The 18,973-nt window shown below is 38.2% G+C and overlaps 1 protein-coding gene across 2 annotated transcripts in view; it reads left to right on the top strand.

Annotated features, from left to right (window-relative positions):
• The window catches only part of SLK (STE20 like kinase), a 50,915-nt gene that overhangs the window by 26,315 nt on the left and 5,627 nt on the right, over positions 1-18,973 (top strand). Inside the window, exons 5-17 of one of the 2 annotated variants that reach the window (XM_050337764.1) lie at positions 776-848; positions 1,061-1,255; positions 1,927-2,008; positions 2,990-3,118; positions 5,022-6,404; positions 7,723-7,853; positions 8,108-8,231; positions 8,515-8,694; positions 13,950-14,079; positions 14,319-14,443; positions 15,385-15,573; positions 16,716-16,841; positions 18,390-18,503. In XM_050337764.1, coding sequence (XP_050193721.1) covers positions 776-848; positions 1,061-1,255; positions 1,927-2,008; positions 2,990-3,118; positions 5,022-6,404; positions 7,723-7,853; positions 8,108-8,231; positions 8,515-8,694; positions 13,950-14,079; positions 14,319-14,443; positions 15,385-15,573; positions 16,716-16,841; positions 18,390-18,503 — 2,981 coding nt within the window. Of the gene's footprint in view, positions 1-775; positions 849-1,060; positions 1,256-1,926; positions 2,009-2,989; positions 3,119-5,018; positions 6,405-7,722; positions 7,854-8,107; positions 8,232-8,514; positions 8,695-13,949; positions 14,080-14,318; positions 14,444-15,384; positions 15,574-16,715; positions 16,842-18,389; positions 18,504-18,973 lie in introns of both variants that reach the window. The other variant, XM_050337755.1, reaches the window with a different exon arrangement.

Here is an 18,973-nt window from a genome sequence, read left to right as displayed (position 1 = left end):
TGAACCATTGCAGAAGTCCTTATTTTTTTTCACAGAGCAAAATTACACTTCTCAATGCTGAGCCCATCAAGTAATTTTGTACAGATTAAAGATGGCAACATATGGCTATTTCTGTCTCTTTGCTCTAATCTCTAGATCTTCATTAACAAAACTACATCTATAATAAGCATACAACAGATATTTAAATGTCTTTTTTTTTTAGGTGAGAAATGTAGTGCTTTGTAGACAAGTAATTGCAAAGATAAACTTGTGTTTTGGTTGGATATTACATCAAAGGTGGATATGTAAGCTTTGGATATTTGGTGTAAAGTGAAAATCATGTGAAAAGAAACCTGTAACATAAAGGAAAAATGGTACTTCACGAGAATCTGAGTCCTGAAATTAAAAATTGAATGAGCTGTTGAATTAATGAGTTAATGCCATGTCTGAGGAATACAGACTTCATAGGCTAAAGAAACTAGTTTCTAATTAAAATAATTTAAATCAGTTATTCCTATAGTAAATACATATATTGCTCTTGTCCCACACAGCCCAACAGTAGCATGACTTTTTGTTTTAGAAATGACGAATAAGTTTTAATCGAGGTCTTGTGTTAGAAATGCTCTAAAACCTTGGCACTTAGCTATCCAAACACAATATTTTTATTTCACTTTGAAGTTTTAATACCGCTGAATGCTTGCTCTGGAATACATAACATTGAAAATACAATTATAAAATAAAAAATATAATACGTTTTCCACCACCCCATTAATAGTATTTTGCTGTTTGCTTTAAGCGGATTTTGGAGTATCAGCTAAAAACACAAGAACAATACAAAGAAGAGACTCTTTTATTGGTACACCGTATTGGTGAGTGCACTGTTTCGCTGACTTTTTAGTAAGAACTCATAACGTAGTACGACTTTAATGTTATTATTACAAGCTTGGTAAATATAGTGTAAATATAAATATAAACTGATTTAAATTAAATGAGGGTAGAACGTGCTTCTTAAAATGCTTCAGTGAGTGTACGGATCAGAATGCGTTTTTTCTAATCTGGTACTTCGTTATTCTCTTTGCAGGATGGCCCCAGAAGTAGTAATGTGTGAGACCTCTAAAGACAGGCCTTATGATTACAAGGCTGACATTTGGTCTCTCGGCATTACTTTAATAGAAATGGCTCAAATAGAGCCACCTCATCATGAATTAAATCCCATGCGAGTGCTTCTGAAAATTGCAAAATCTGATCCTCCCACCTTAGCACAGCCTTCAAAATGGTTAGTATTTTGTTTACAACTTTCCCACCCCAGTTTGTAGGTTTTGAGTACAAGGCATACCAGGTTGTCTTTTTGCTAAACTTTATATCCATGAGCATAGCCCTGGTTGAACTTTGTGGTCTGTCTTTATATCCTGTGTAGGTTTGTACTTGTGTACACACACATAGACATCTGCTCTCACAATTGGAACTGTGGGCTTTTGGTCATAGTTCTGTATAGAAGCTTTTTTACACAAGTACTTTGCAGATTTTGCATTAAAATGTATGTGAAATAGCTTTTTAAAATTGCAGTAACAGATCTGAAGACCATCTGAAAAAAGAGATTGTGTAGAAGGAGACTAAAGCATTTTTAGACTAAGAAAATATTTTTAAAAGGCATTATCTAGTTGGTCAGTTTAATACCTTTACATGGTTCAGTTAGTGGTGTAGTAGATGTGATGTATTAAAAATGCAGAACAAAAAATGAACTCCTCTATTAATGGGCTAATAGTTTAAAGGTTATATTTGTGCCATGGTGATCTTGGCATTCCTGTACTCTTTGTTTTTCCCTGAATCAGTAGAAGAACCTGGAGTTGCAGTGTAGATTCATAGGAAAGCAAAAGAATATTTCAGTGTGTTTTAGTCTGATGTTAAGACAGAAGAACAACCGCTACCTGTTTGCTTTTTGTGTAGGTCATCAGATTTTAAAGATTTTCTGAAGAAATGTTTGGAAAAGAATGTAGATGCAAGGTGGAGTGCAACTCAACTGTTACAGGTAGGAAGAGTTAATTGTTCAGAACTGTTGTTTAAAGGCAAGCATATTTTGTACTTTTTGAAAGCAGAGCAGTATTATAGTAACTATTCAAATTATTTCAAATTGAGTGTTCATACACAACCTGCTTTTAAAATTGATGCATTGATCCTTAATTGATAAAATTTAGTTAAATGATACCGAGTGCAGATCAAATTACTTGTTTAACATATTTTGATGTGAAATAACTCATTACTTAGTGTAAGTAATTATACTTTGATAGCTGTAGTGGATGAAGGAGATATTTATGTGTGTAGTCAGCTGCTGACAGGTGTTCTAAAAGCTTTAGCACTCAGCCCTGCCCTGTAATGCTGTCACTGCAGAACAGGAATAGATGTGACCAGGTACATTTGATTCTGTTTAACGTCAGCACGCATTTACTTCATCCACAATCCATCTGCCATATGCTGAGTAGATTTAAGCAGCAGGGCCAAGCAGAGAAAGGAGATTCAGACAGTAGGAGAACAGGTACCTGTTTGCTCTTAAAGAAAAAAGTAGAATTCCAGTTTGTGTTAGAAAAAATTGTTCTAAGGACAAAGCACGTTTTGTTCTAGAAAGAGTAATCCTAGATAAAGCTTATCAGGAAATAATTCAACTGTGGAACTGAAATGAAAGTTGTTTCCAAGAAAAATAACCTTTTTAAAAATATTTCTACTTCTATTCTTTGGATTGTGAAAAAGGTCAGTATGAATGAATTATTTATATTTTTAGCAAGTTTGTTAGACTCCTTACACAATATGCTTGAATACAAATGTTTTGATTTTTAAGACTTCAGCAGAAAAAATGTATTAGGACAGTTATGATTTATGTTAATTGTGAATCTTGAAATTTAAGAGAACCACAGTAACGTTTCTCTGAAGTTGTATTTCTTTCAAGTTATGATTTTTCCACTGTGTACAGTGAAGTCAGCACTTAATATTGTGCTTATTTTTTTATTTTCACAAGCATCCATTTGTTACTGTTACTTCCAATAAACCGATAAGAGAATTGATTGCAGAAGCTAAGGCTGAAGTTACAGAAGAAGTTGAAGATGGTAAAGATGAGGATGAAGAAGAGGAAACAGAGAATTCTCTGGTCAGTTTAAAATTTGCTTTTTTAAATATGCAATCTCCAGTTTACCATGGAGAATTCAGTTTCTCCCTGTACAAGCTGACTTTTTCAGGAAGTCTTCTAAAATTAACATCATAAACATACTCTAACCTTATTACAAAATAAGTAGTCAACAATTTCAAAATTAGCATGTTCTTAAACTCCTAGTAATAAATAATAACTAAGAAAGACTAACATCTTTATTTTTTTTACATATATATGTGATATATTAAAAATGGGATACTGATTTTTGTGTGAATGGTTTTAAGTCAAAATGTCTAGATGAACGAATAAACGTGCATTTGTATTCCGTAAAGTGTTTGAAAGATTAAGAAAGGTATTTGACTATTATGCTATAAGCTAAGTTTGTGATTTTACAGCATGACTGTCAAGGAAAAAAAAGAAAAGCAAAAGCCCCCATATTTTACAAAGGCAGGATTGCATTTATGGATGTATTTCTGGAGATGCTTTAAGAATCTCACAAGGCAAATACGGTTGCTCGGAGGGGAAAGCCCCTTTGTTCAGTGATGGGGTGGCAGGCTGCAGAGTGCACAGGCCGTGTGCTTCCTGACCTGACTGGTGCAAGTGCCCAGCGCCATCAGGAGCTGCCATTACCAGCCAAATGCAGGAGCAGATCCTTTCTTTTCCTCCTCTCCCATCACCATGCTACTCACATCCCCTGACCTTCACACCCCACTCCCAGTCCACCCCAGCAAATCTCCAAGTGTTCATTCCCACCAGCTTCCTCCAGGACTTATTCTCTATCTCCTGAGGATCATCCACCACCTCCTTCCGCTGATGTGCTGCTAAGCCATCAATCCCTAGGAGGGCTGGAGTGAAGTCTGCCATGTGACTCAGTTAAATATCTCAAAAGCAGCATTTTAAGGAACTGTGAGGTAGATGCATTCATGTTATTTACTTGTGGTAGCTTTAAAACTGCTTGGAGATCAACACTGAGCTTTTAGAGTAATTTTGTGAAGAAATATTTGAAATGAAATTTCGACTTAAAAGGAATTGTTTTCTGTATGCCTGGGAAACCAGTAAGGTAAGGAATGCGCAATCCAACCCGTGCTTGCTGCAACAGCTAACCTGGGATGTTCCCAGTGGCAAATCGAGAGTCTGATCTGCAAATTACAGGGTTCTGACAATAAATACAGACAGAGAGATATCACAATCACTTTGAAGAGTGAAAGGTCAATTATGGCTAAAATGGTGCTTTATTAGTATATTCTTTTGTGTGTCTGTATGTAATCTGATAACATTCACATTCTGACAGCAGCAGTTTCTACAGTGAGGTAACTGTTTCTGTTCTAGTTCTGTACTGCCACTTAATCAGATCTGCTGGAAGTTTTCACCATTTTAATGGAGTTTTACATTGATTAAAAAAACAGATTAAAAAATTCGAGGCATTTTTAACAAAGAACACAAAGTGAAGTAGAGGAAGGTCTTAATATTTCATTTTATCAGTGCTGCACTAACTGAAGCTACACAGTTTGTTTCTAGCCAAACTGGCACAAAGACGTGTCTTTCAAATTCAGCTGTAGCTGGTACTGTTGAGGAACTGAACTGATAAAAAAGAAAAAAAGAAGTGTGAAAAGAAAAAGACTCTTAAAGAGTGGCTGATGACCATAATCCCTTTCCCTCAATCACAGTGTATTTTATTCAGTTACGAGATATGGGAGAGGGTTTTTGTGAAACTTTCGGTTTAGAACCTGTCTGCAGTTTGTGCACTTGCTCTGTGGTAATACCAAGTGAAGTACTTTGAGGTTATCAAATTCTTTGCCTGTAAATACAATATTAATCTCTGTTCAGATATTCTTCCATAGAGCTGTGCTTTGTTTAAGTTACAAAATGTTTAAGTGTTTCTCTTCCTTTAATTTTTTAGCAGTTACCTGCAGAGAAGCGTGCATCCTCCGACCTTAGCATTGCCAGCTCTGAGGAGGATAAACTTTCACAGAATGCCTCTGTCCTGGAATCTCTCTCAGAGAAAACAGGAAGTAACGCAATTGAGGACAAAACAGCTGGGGATGAATCTGAGGACATTAAATTTAGGAAAGCGGGTGATAAGATATGCGATACGACCATTAACGATATTAAAGTACAAAACGGTTCTGTGCCAATTGGTGAAGTTGAGCAAGGCAAAATAATGCCAGCAGGAAAGGACACAGAAAGCCTGGAAAAACCACGTAAGGATACAGAACCCCAGAAAATAGGGAAAGAACTTGAAGTGGTAACAAAACCAGAAATAAAGAATGAACCTGAAATAGAGAAAGAAAATTCCATGGCAAATGAACAGACAGAAGATAATAAACTGAAAGTAGTACCCACAACTGAAAACAGTGTAGAAACTGAGGAAGGCATTTCCAAGGAAACTGGTGAAAAAGAAGAGGAGAACAGAACAGATCTCTTGGGACTTAAGGAAGAAAAGGTCCCTGTAGAAAATAGAGATACAGAGCAAAAGGAAAATAAAGATGAAGAGCGGAAAGAGGCAACAATAGATACCACTACAGAAACTCTACCTAATGCTACAGTTAAAGTGTCTGATGAAGAAAAGGAAATAATAAAGCATGGAATTGACAACATTAAGGAGATAGGTGGTATTGCTGAAACACCGATCAGTGATGGGCATAAAATACCTGAGCTGGAGGATAAGCCAGTGGAAAGTCAGGCTAAGCAGGTCCATGAGATAATCAGCTCTGAAGAAACTCTATCAGAAAGCCAAGATAAAGTGATCAAAGTAGACAAGAAATTGGCAGAAAGTGAAAATGAGGGTATTAGTAATATAAGCACTACGGAGGAAACAAAGATCAAAGACTCTGGAAAAGATGTCGTAGACCAGAAGGCAACACAGAGCAAGCCTGAGGATATTTCTAAAGTGGTGGATAAAGTGACTGATATGGACCAGAATTCAGGAGAGCGCAGAGCTGAGAATATCCAGGAAAACAACATTCAGACAGCCAAAGAACTTTTGGAAGTTACTTCTGATGAAGTAATGAAGGATAAACTTCAAAATGCTGTCAGTGAACAAGCTGATGACTCTGAAGTCACTCCAGTCCCCAGTATTAGTATTAGCACTGAAGAAAATGAGAAAGTCAAAACGGATAATCAAGGCAATACTGAAACTTCCCAGCAGGTAGAGCCGGAGAATTTGAAGGAAAATGATGCTGATTCAGGCACTGGTTCTACAGCTGATAACAGCAGCATTGATTTGAACTTGTCAATTTCTAGTTTCCTTAGTAAGAACAAAGAGACAGGATCAATATCTTTACAGGTAAGTGTAAGCAATCATCTATTTTTTTAATGTAAAATCTCATGTGAGTGTGACCCTAAAATTACCTCCAGGTTTGATTTGTGCTACAAAGGAAAGTGTTGAGTGAGAAACTAGCTTGACAAATACATACAAAACTAACTTTGTAGGAACCAAAGTATTCTAAATTGCACAGCATAACAACATCTGGATTTTGTGTGTTTATGCTAATTATTTTCTTAATTTATTGCATAATGGTATTTTAAAAAAGTGGACTAGCATATAACAGGAATTCTAACAATATTAAATGTGAGGAATTGTGAATGGTTGTAGTTCAGAGCTGATATGCAAGAAGTTCAGTTCAATGCCTTACTCAACACAGAAACCCTGTTTAATGGGAAAAATCTCCTGTCACATCTAATCTTATATTGAATTCCTGTTGCTTCCATCTTCTGTCTCTCTGTTTAGATGTGGGAGATCCAAGGCAGATATTCTGTTGGGTTTGTTTATTCCAAACACTGCTCCTGTGGCTGTGCTGTGTCAATGCAGCGATGCCAGTATGAATGAGGTTATTCAGAGGAAGCACATTCCAGACTATGAACTTTCTTTATATCTTTATACTAATATGATTATAGCCATACTGAGGTAGTAACTGTGTAACATGGGTTTGAATGGAAGAAAAACAAACCCAGAAAACCAACCAAACAAAACTCCCATAGCTTGGCTTAGCTGTGCTAAACATGATTTCAGGGTGTTTGCAGTAGCTCTGACACAGTGGAGATGCAGTTTCAGCTGGGGTGTCTTTTCTCTTGTAATGAAACAACAGCAACTTTGAGAACTGAGATTTCTTCAGTTGTCAGCAATCTCATCACATGATTTTTGGCCAATATATATGAATAAAAAAAATTAGACTTGCTCATTTATTTCCAAAGCAGAAGTAAGTAGGTGAGTAAATTATTATTCTGTTTCAGAACTGTTTTTCAGAATTAAATATCTTTTTTTGGTGACTGGGAAAATCATGGTCAAAAGCAAACAGGAAATGTAGCTGTCTTCAGCTCTTGAAAATAAAACTGCATCGGTTTTGTTCAGAGTTTGTCTGGTTTAATTTTTTTCTTCTGGCAATTTGGATAATCAATAATTACAGTTCCTTTGCTGACTAGAGAAAGTTTCAGTTCATTAAAATTTTTCAAGTTCTCACTTGAGATACCTGATAAGTGAGAACTCCTGATTAGTATATAGTAGACATTCTCAGAAATATTTGATCCAATTTCATATTAAGAAAAAGGAGGACAAAGAATATAACTTAAATAAGTACAGCATAACTTACCAATGCTTTATTTAGGAAACTAGAAGACAGAAGAAAACGTTAAAGAAAACTCGGAAGTTTGTCGTTGATGGAGTAGAAGTGAGTGTAACCACATCAAAAATAGTTACTGAAAATGACTCAAAAAGTGAAGAAATGCGATTCCTACGGTAAGTGTTTCTATAAGTAAAATTTTCAAGAGGTTAGCAGCTAATTTTTTTTCTCTTTGAATTAGAAAAGTGGGCTAATGATCTTATTCCAGAAATACTTAGGGATTAATTTACAGTATTTTTTTAGTAGAAAGGAATGTAAAGCGTTTCTTCATAAGACAATCAATTGGTCCTTTTTGGTCCTTTTTGTCTTTTGTAATTTTCCTCTTCTTTTGCTTTCCCATCAATATTAAGTGATTCTTTTTCCTTATTAGACGTCAAGAGCTAAGAGAGCTAAGACTTCTTCAGAAAGAGGAGCAGAGAGCCCAACAGCAACTCAGTAACAAGCTTTTGCAACAGCGAGAACAGATGTTCAGGCGTTTTGAACAGGAAATGACAGTGAGTTTCTGGATTTTGGTGCTCTTAAAATACAACATGTTGATGGAGTAGGCAGAAGACTGCTAGCAGCAATCAGGTGTTTCTTTTTATGATGGCTGTAGCTTAGCCTTCTTTGTTGCTAATAAAAAGCAGTATTTTGCATTGTGGGGTGCTCAGCTCGTGTGCTGGAACTTGCCTGCCAGAACAGTTCATCAGGGCCATTCCCTGCTGTGGTACAGCACTTCACTAAACAGAGCTTAGTTTCCAAAAAAAAAAAAAAAAACCTGCCAAATTATTTTCACAGGGCAAAAAGCGGCAGTATGATCAAGAAATAGAAAACCTGGAGAAGCAGCAGAAGCAGACGATAGAGCGCCTGGAACAGGAGCACACGAACCGCTTGCGGGATGAGGCCAAACGCATCAAAGCAGAACAGGAGAAGGAATTGTCCAAATTCCAGAACGTGCTGAAAAACAAGAAAAAAGAGGTAAGAGACGGTGACAATATAGAAAATAAGGAGCATGGGCGTAGGAAACAGTTGAGATTAGGTCTCCCAGAAGCCTTGTCAACTGACCTGTGGAAGTGTTACTAGCAGTCAATATTGTTTTGTTTGTTTTACTGCCTAAAGTGAAATACAAACAGCTAACAGGAAGACTGAGGTATTGACTTAATCTAGAAAACATCACCATGTTAGAAGACTTTATTTTTCACAGAATATTTAATAAAGTATTTTCTTGAAGGCTGTGAAAAATATTTGAGTTTTCTACTTTAAACAAATCCAGCTATGGGTACTTAGGAAATACTTATCAGATTAGAATTTCGAACACAACACAGTCTTGTTTATTACTGAGAACTATTTTAATTTCAGATATGTTTCTTTTTTATTAGTGTAATTTGTTAGATTTTCATTGAATGTGTGCTGTTATTGTGTAGAATTTCTTTATATGAAGTGAGAGCAGTAACATGGATTTGGCTTTTTAGCTCAAAAAAGAAAGCCAGGAGAGGGAAAATTGTGGATAACCTAAGGTCTTTTACAGTTAAGTTAATCTCATACGTGTCATAGAGTTAAGGCAAAATGAATGACAACTGACACTGACACTTTGTGCTATTAATTTGCTTGCATTAGAGTAAGAGAAGGTATGTGGTTCCATGTAGATTTTGCATCTTAAAAGCTGTTTTATTTCATTTTTGGATCAATTGTATAGTGCCCATTTATATATGAATGGCTCTAGTGTTTGCTCTAATAGTTACTAGACTCAGAGATTTCTTTAGAAAGCTGTAGTGTCCATGCTTTTGCATAGAATGATCCTGTAGCACAAAACTGCATTAAAGAAATAAGTTGTATTCAGTTTGAACCGTATGCTCAAATGTAAATAACAATTTTTCTTCTTTTGCGGTACCTCTTGCATTTTTGAGTCTCTCTCTGTTTACTGGTGATCGGGTCCTACATGGGAAAGCGGGGAGAATTTTACTTATTGCTCTGAGCTAAAAGCAGTTCTTTCATGGAAACAGGAGTAGCATGTGGTGATTTGGACTCTGTTTTCTTATGATGCTTCCACTATTAAACAAACAGGCATTTGTTTCTGGGTGCATAGTTTTGTGTTTAAAGCTTAAAAAGGCGATGTACAGTTTGGAGGAAAATGCAGCTGGTGCTCTAAAACTGTCCATGCTACACTGGAGTGTGCAATGCTACATTTTTATAAGTCTCAAAACCAAATAAAACACATTAGCAAATTAACAGATTAATAGTCAGTTGATTTAGCCAGGTTATATTTAGAATCTTTCAGCTAATCTAGTCTAATTCACCTTGAACTGAAACACGTTCCGTCCCAGCATGTCACAAATAGTTTCTTGAAAATGTAGTTATTGGTGGGTTTTGCTTTAAATTCTTCAGAACCAAACACTTGCAACCAAATAATACTTTGCTTGTATTACTATTTTAAAGACATAACCTGTGTAGATGTCATTTATGGTTGGAGACACTAATAATGGCATCTTGTAAATTCAAGTTACAGACAGTGTCAGAAATAGCTGGTTTTCAGTGGAAGTTTTTTTAAACTTCCAACTGTTTTTCACAATTTTACCATAAGGTAAACATATTCTGTAGTTCTTTTGCCACAGTGCTTCAAGAAAATACCACTTTTGCAGGTGGTGATTTTCTTAACTATTGACTCTTCTGGCTGCTGCATGGGAACACAAGCGAGAGACTCCAATTCTGAGAGCACTGGGCAGCATTTGCATGCAAAAAGCGGCTGGCACATCCCTCCTTTCTGCACTGCTGGCATGCATGAAGCACCTACTGTTTCTTCTCTTTTCATTAAGCTCTTTTCACTAAACTAACATCCCTGCCACTGAAGTAATGCATGCTTCCCAGTACCTCTAGTGCTTGACCTGCATGTCCTGTGTTCACAGTAATGCTTGCTGTGGAGAAAAAGTGTTCTTTTTGCCACCTTCTGCATGCTTATATACACTGTAGGTTTTATGTGAAGTGGAGAAAGCACCAAAAGAGCTGAGAAAAGAGCTCATGAAACGCAAGAAAGAGGAGCTTGCACAAAGCCAGCATGCTCAGGTAACAACGGCAGCTTCAAGCTACTAAAATACAAAAGGCAGCAGTATTCACACAGCTTGATGATTTCACTTCTTGTTGTTGTTGAGTGAATATGGAACTTAACTCAAACTAACCCTCCATACTGCTCTCTTCCTTCGAGTACTCCCATATCACATCTCACAGGCTAAACTGGGTAGACACGTAGGGGCAGCGGTTCCCAGGCTTGTACTGTCAGGGTAATGGTTTGTGTGCTGTACTGAACAAGAAGGGTAATTCTCTACAGCAGGTTTATTTACAGTGCTTGTACGAGTGGTAAGTACCCCACAGGTCCCTCGGATTTTAAGGGTTACAGCCAGAAGTAAGTTTTGAACAACACAAGTGCAGGGGAGGAAAATGTATATACTATGTAAGCATGAGGCATCTTGTTTATAGAAGCAGAACAGATTAGGTAAAATGTTATTTAAATGTCAAAGTGTAGGTGTACGGAAACGTTGCAAGACATCATCTACAATTTCATGCCTTCAGACTTGCTGCTTTTTTATGACCCAGCTAAAAAGAGGGCAAGTATTTTAGAAAAATATTGGCCTTGTGTTGGCCACAGCTTGTATGGAGTGAGTTTCAACCACAGCAGAGCAGGTTTGGATTGAGTAACTTAAAGATTAAATGTTCATTTGAGTGGCCTAGTGGAAAATAATAGCAACTTTATTTGATTATGTGTTTAAGAGGGGATTTCCCAGGATAGAATGGGATGGAATTGCAGTGCTCTCCTCATACCAAAGATACCTGTCTCTGAACTTTTTAAGGAAACAAATCTCTAGTTTTTCATAGTGTTTGTAGCAACTTGTTTTATTTTGTTTGCTGGTTTCTCTTTGTTGAAGAGAGGTGAAAGAGAAAATTTAAAATGTGAGATATCCTTACTTGGAATGATAAGTACTAGACAAGGTGCAGATGTTTAATTTTAGAATATTGTCAGCATCTACTTCTGTGATGAGCCTTGACATTTTAAATGCTTATTACTAACACACAGCAGGTATCATCCTTTTTTTAAGAATAAAAGTATATGTCATTATATCATGACATAGGAAGTACATTGTGTCCCACAGGGCGTTGCTCAGGTTATGATTCAGTCTTTTCAGTTGTCTTCATGTACGCTTTTCAACGCACAGATGCAGGATGTAAGTCTTAAAATGCAAAACAACCAAAGTTTTATTTTCCTAACTTTCCAGATGCGTGTCTTCTCCTCTCCTTCTGATCATATGTGCTGATCAAATTTGTAATGATGCACTTTTCATAGTCAAAAGGTCAAAATTACATTAGTTACTTAGTCTGGGCAAGACACTGAGGTTTCACACATGCAATATAATACTGTTCTCTGGTGTTTATTATTTGTTCAGCACATGTGAGAAACATTGTGTGACTTGTATGCTGTGTGTGCAGTGAAACTATGTATTTTAAAGATATCTGAGTTTATTTTAAGATACTTATTGGGCAAAACCAAGTGGTAGCTTGAAATAGGTGAGCTGTCTTGCTCTGTCTGCCTTTGAAACAACGTACAAGTTCTTTGGTAAACTCGGTGACCTTTATTTTGTGTGGTACTTGGGTAGATGTGGGATGTGGAAAGGCCAGAGTGTTTCCTGAGATTGCCTGGTTTATGTTATAGTGCTAGCAGGTACAGAACTTCCTAAGATTGAGAGAGAAGAGCAATGATATTTAAATGATTGTGTAAAGCTCAAGCCTAATCACTTTTTGACCATGACCACACCAGAACAGCTTTCCCCTTCTCCCTTCAAATCAAAAAACTCCCAGCAAATTAAACACTGTGTTAATTATGTGTTTGCACTCTCAGAAAAATAAACTTGTAGTCTTCTTATCCTTTTAATCTAGAAAGGGAAACAACAGTATTTTTCATCATTTCATATATTTGATTAGTATGTCTGACTTAATTTACAGACATCACCTCCCAGTTCTTTTTGTACCCCCAGGTCTGTCACTGTCAACTTACTTCACCGCTGGTTTTGTGTTACCTTTCTCAGTGTAACTCTGCTGTCCATTGAGAGAGATGAAAGCCTCATCTATTAATAACTTTCCATGAAGATGAAAACCAGGATTCTTCTGGTCATGATAAAAAGTACTTTAAATGAACATTTAATTCCACCTGACAACTCTTTTTAGCAAGTACCACAGGTTCTGTAAAAAAAAAATAAGAATAGCTCAGGACACCTTTCCAATGATCAGCTGCAGCCCAGTTTTCCATCTCCCTTCCAACAGACCATCTTTAGTGTTGCTTTGTTATGCAGAGCAGCGGGTGCTTTCAGCAGCTCCCCTTGGCTCTGACAGGACACTGAATTGTCCTTCTTTTGACCTTGATATGGTTTGATAGAAGCTTCTGATTTAACTCCTCGTTCTTACGGGGGGTGTGTGTGCATGCTCTGGTGCTTGTGGCTGTGGTTTGCAATAGTTGCAAGAAGAAAGGCAACAGTGAGGTTGTTTGGGGAGGGGATGGGAGGGGATTCCTTCTGCTGCCTGCTTTTCATAAGGGATGCAACAGTGATACACCTGGATAAAGGGAAGATGGAGGTGACATGGGGACTGCATCAGGCAGGTGGTAAATCACTTTGCAAGGAACCAGCTCAGCTCAGGTGTGCAGGGTTACAGCCCTGCAGAACCATGGAGTGTCTGCACAGTGGACCTGCAGAACTCCCTGCCTCAGTACTTCTGCCTTCAGGACAAGATAAACCACACAAATCTGAAACCCATCTATGTGAATAAATAGGCTTTGACTAATCACCCAAAGCAAAATAACCATGCATACTTTTATTGTCTTACCTACATGAATAATTAACCCTTGATAGAATGAGATCAACTTTATACCGAGCACTTGTGTTTACTAGCTCTGAACCTGCAGCTTGTTCTGAGGAGAGACAAGAGATGGAATGAATTGCAGATTGCTGGCTGGTTTGTTGCCTTGGGTCTTACTTCTGAAGGTATTATTTAAATATTAAATATCCTCTTACCTACTCTGTACATAAAAAATACACAAGATGGATAATTTAATAGTCAAGGCATGCTAGCTCAAAGTTTCATAGATGCATTTGTTTTCATATATAGCTAATACTGAGAGAACTGGGAGTTTCATTAAAATGTAATGTGGTTAGAAGAACAAAATTTAATTTACTTTTATTGGTTTTTACCAGGAGCAGGAGTTTGTGCAGAAGCAGCAACAAGAACTGGATGCATCTCTGAAGAAAATTATTCAGCAGCAGAAGACAGAACTGGCCACTATTGAACGAGATTGCCTCAACAACAAACAGCAGCTCATGAGAGGTATCCAGCATCAGGCTCTCTTTAAAAACAGGCCCTTGTGTTTTCATAAAACAATATTCTGTCTTCACTCTAAGAAGACCTTCATGACTGATTTACAATGCTAATAAAAGCATTTTCTGTGGAATAACATTGTTTTCAAAATGCACTTGTAGGCTACTTCGAAACATAAACGAGCAGGTAGATTGGGAACCACTGTGTGGTTGTTGCACTTTCTGAACCAGCTTCCTCTCTTTTGCCAGCTCGGGAAGCTGCAATCTGGGAGCTGGAGGAGCGGCATCTGCAAGAGAAACACCAGCTCCTCAAACAGCAGCTCAAAGATCAGTACTTCATGCAGAGACACCAGCTGCTCAAGAGGCACGAAAAGGTTAGTGTTGATTTTGACACATTCTCTTGTGTATTATAATGTCCATTTTTTTTTATCAGTAGTCTTATGATCTCTTCTGGTAGTTGTTTATTTGCACAGGCAAGACCCGCACAAGTGTTTTGAAGCTGTTGAAACTAAAAAATCTTAATCATCATATTCGAATACCTTAGTAGTATGCAAAAGTATCAGTAGTAATATTTCTCTCTTTTGATTCTTAAAAAAACCCCAACTAATCACAATATCAACCTGTTTCTATTAAAAATACTGACTTCTGCTTGGATACCAGATCAGTTTTGACTTGTGTTTAAATAAATCTACTCAGAAGTAAATCATCATGGAATTAAATGAGCAGAATAAACTGGATTAGCTTTTGGGCAAGTAGCTGACAACTGTCTCTTTATAGCTAAATCCTGTGAAATCCTTATTTTCTCCGAGGCATTTGGTTTTTTATAGACTACACTAAAGAAAATAGTTCAATTTTCGAAAACGTAAACCAATTTGGAGGTGTTAGAGGATCTCCTCAGTGATCAGAACATGAGCAGCCTCCACTGAAGGCCTATTCCTGTCCGCTCTGGTTCATCTCATACTGGCTGTTGTTTTCAAAGCTTTTGCAGCAAACTGCCCCTTCACAGCTGCAGCCCCAGAGCTCACTTGCACAGAAGTTTCTCCCTTTGAACAACAGACTTTTTAAAAGGCAGTTCAGGAGTTGAGCAACCAGTGGTAAAATATATGTGTATTCACATTAATTGGAGAATCTTAGCAGGGCTGGGCATGATCCAGAGTTCTGTGGAAGAAGCCCCTCCTACCCGCTGGTGCTGCTGGGGCTGGGCTTGGTCTCTGTTGGGAGGCCCTGAATCACAGGGGTGCCTATTGAGGAAATGAGATACAATGACATAACACTGATGTTACTCTGTACCATTTCCACGTGGTTAACATTGCAGGAAACAGAACAAATGCAGAGATACAATCAGCGCCTTATTGAGGAGTTAAAGAACAAGCAAACTCAGGAAAGAGCCAGACTGCCCAAAATCCAGCGAAGTGAAGCAAAGACTCGCATGGCGATGTTTAAGAAAAGTTTAAGAATCAATTCGTTAGCCTCTCCAGACCAAGATCGTGAAAAAATTAAGCAGGTAATTATTAAATTTATATTTAGTTTTAAGAGTGTAAATGCCAAATGTGAGAATGGGATAGAGTGCACTCTCACAGGTTCACAGATGGTACCAAGCTGAGCTGATGCACTGGATGAGGTCAGAGGAAATCATCTTTCCCTGCTGTACTGGTGAGACTCTACTGGGGCACTGGGTCCAGTTCTGGGCTTCCCAAAACAACACAGACATGAATTTATTGGAGCAAGTCCTGCAAAGGGCCTTGAATCTGACCCAGGGACTTGTGGGTCTTGTTACACGAGGAGCCAGCTGGAATGCCTGGGATGCCTCAGCCTGGAGGAGAGTGGGCTCAGGATGGTCTTATCCATGTGTATAAGTACCCAAAGAAGGGGGAGCCTGACTCTTCCCAGGGTGCCCAGTGACAGTGTGAGAGGCAGCAGGCACAACTGAAATACAGAAAATCCAACTTGAACATAAGACACTTCTTAGTGTGTGGGTGGTCAGACATTGGAACAGGTTGCCCAGAGAGGTTGCAGATATGCCCAGAACCCAACTGGATACAGAGCTGTGCAGCCTATTTCTGTCAACCCTGCTTTGAGTAGGGAGGTTGATCTTTGCAGGTCTCTTCCAACCTCAGCCATTCTGTGATTCTGTGAAATATTTTTGAGGATGCTTGATTTTTGTGAGTTTATGAGCTAAAACTGTAGGTATTCACTCATTCTTTAAAAGGGAATGCTGTGAAGATGTTGAGAGGTTTGCGTTCTACAGATGCACTGAAGTCCCAAGTCATGGTGTCATATGGTGAGCACTGGAAGGAGGAAAAACCTGGAAAATAAGGTGTCCTGTAGCTGTATAACACCAACCTTGACCGACGCCTGCAGCAACACTGCTGTCACTTACCTTCAGAGGGAGATAATTGGAGGAGTCTGGTGGTGAAATGTGCTGTGCTTTAAGGAAAAATCATAGTGCAGACAGAGAAAGGGAATTAAAACTGTGAGGGCACTCCCTTTGTAAAGATTTTAAAAAAGAAAGAGTAGAGAAAATTATTGCTTAAATCTTCTGAAACCATTCTTCTCAGTATGTGTTCATTCTGTTACATGCAGTTCTTTGGCTCATGTAAACTGTTGTATTCAGAGGCACAATATAAATAATCTTTTTAATTTTAGTTTGCTGTTCAAGAAGAAAAGAGGCAGAAGAATGAGAGACTGGCTCAGCATCAGAAACACGAAAACCAAATGCGGGACCTTCAGCTGCAGTGTGAAGCAAACATCAGGGAACTGCATCAGTTACAGGTTAAAAATAGATGATAGTAAATGACCATTCAGTGGGAAGACTGGGGTTCATAATGGATGAAGGCAAAGCAGAAACATCTTTTCCTTCATTTTTACTGATGAGTTTAGAGTTTCAGCTTTGCTTTCGGAGGCCTGCAGCTCACTGCTTAACCACATTCACGTGCTTCCGTCAGTTAATGAGAAATCATTTTAAATGCAAGAAAAGCACGAACCAGAAACAGATGATCACTTCTGGAATATCTGTCAAGTTCCCAGGGCTATTTTCTGTAGGCAACATTTCCTGTAACGTGGTTTTACTGAAATGTCATTAATCAGAACAGAGGTGGGCAGCACCAGGCATTACCAACAAGATGTTTGCAGCAATGCGTGAGTGAGGAGGTTTTTACAAAGTGCTGCCACTTGTACATGAGCTTCTGGAATGTACTTAAAAGGAATTCTTTTCTTGCCATAAGGAACTCTGTTCTGTCCCTTTTGGTATGCATTTAGTAAAAGTTTCTGCTGTATACCAGAGGCCAGATCTCCTTTTCCATTAAATCAGCTTTTCCCTATTTCAGGGACACAAGGCAGTTTTGAAGCATTAAATGATCACCTGCTGATAACCTTTGCTTAGAGAAATCATGCAACAACCAATGAAGCTTGTTCTGCTCAGTTCCCTTTCTTACATGCTGCAGAAACAGTCCCTGGCTGTGCCACTGGCTGTGCCACTAATATGCCTCAGTAAATCCCCAAGTACCGTGGGAGTCTTGTGAGAGTTTCAGCTCAAGTAAAACTGAGCAGATTAGGGCTGCTCTGAGCTTCACAAGGAAAACTGACCCCTTGCTGCACTCAGGTCTAGACAAGTGCTTGTCTTTTCTGTTGCTGTGGTTCTGTGCTCTGCATCAGACCCATTTGGGACTGGGACTCCAGAAACATGACCATTGCCAACTGCTTTTAAAAAAAAGCAAAGATTTGATGTACCTAAATACTTAAATGTTTTTCTTACTACACTTCAAAAGTCCTCTGAAAGGGAGGCAGTTGCCTGGGTACCTCACGGAGAGAAATGTGGAGCTGAGGAGTGGTTTGATTATCCTTTTCCTAGGCTGCTTCTGCAACCACATTTCTCCTCATTCCTAAACCCTGTTTGTTCGTCTCAGCTCTTGGCACCAAGAGTTGAAATATTTCCAAAAAAACAGCTTCATCTTTAATGTAATTGATTTTAATAAATTGTACAGACTGTCTTTAGAAAGCAAAGCAGAAATGCTGTCTGACCTTGAAAAGCATTATTAAGCAGTGAAACACAGTTTTGAGTAACACTCTCAGCTGCTGCCTTAATGACACTCAGCAGTGTTTGGATTTATGAGTGTTTCTTATCTCAATTGGCTCCGATGGAAAGATCAGCTTTTCAAAATGCAACCTCGTAACATACTTTTATCTTGTAATTATTCACGTCACTATTTACACAGAATAAGCTAATTAAAAAGAATTAGGACAACATATGTCACTGTACAAATGTTGAGTTGCCTAATCTGAATTAGTTTTACATAAGGATTATCTGTATCTTGTTTTAAGAATGAAAAATGCCATCTACTGGTTGAGCATGAGACTCAGAAACTAAAGGAGCTGGATGAAGAGCACAGCCAAGAACTGAAGGAATGGAGAGAGAAACTGAGACCGAGAAAGAAGGTAAATTGGAGCAGTTCTCGAATCGGGAAATAATCAAAGGCTTGATCAAGCAAATACAGACAGTACAAAAGCATTGCAGAGGAGAATCAAGCTGCTGTACAAAGCTGGTATAGTTCACTGAATAATAAAAGACATTAAAAAATGCAAAAGCTGAGCAAAGGGCAGGTGCAACAAAACAGTCTGTGTGTTACCAGCTCCCTCCTGCAGCACGTGTGTGTGTGTGTTTGCATGGAAAACTTAGCTGGAGATGCATTCCTAAACCCAGATTTCTTTCAGAAGCCAGTGGGTTACTCCAAATATTGAGTGCTAAATAACAGATAGAGGGTGGTGGAGGTTGGTTTTGGGGTCTGTATTTTAATTTAAAATGGAAAGTGCTAGATTTTCAAACAGTTCAGAGGGTGTCCTGCAGGCAGATGATGTTCTTGGCTTGTGGTGTCTTGGCTGTCTTGCAGTTTCATGTTTGCTGGGTG

The sequence above is a fragment of the Myiozetetes cayanensis genome, unplaced genomic scaffold (genome assembly GCF_022539395.1).
Source record: "Myiozetetes cayanensis isolate MyiCay16 unplaced genomic scaffold, myiCay2020 scf10, whole genome shotgun sequence".
NCBI classification, from domain to species: domain Eukaryota; kingdom Metazoa; phylum Chordata; class Aves; order Passeriformes; family Tyrannidae; genus Myiozetetes; species Myiozetetes cayanensis.
This window is presented reverse-complemented; position numbering and strand designations above follow the sequence as displayed.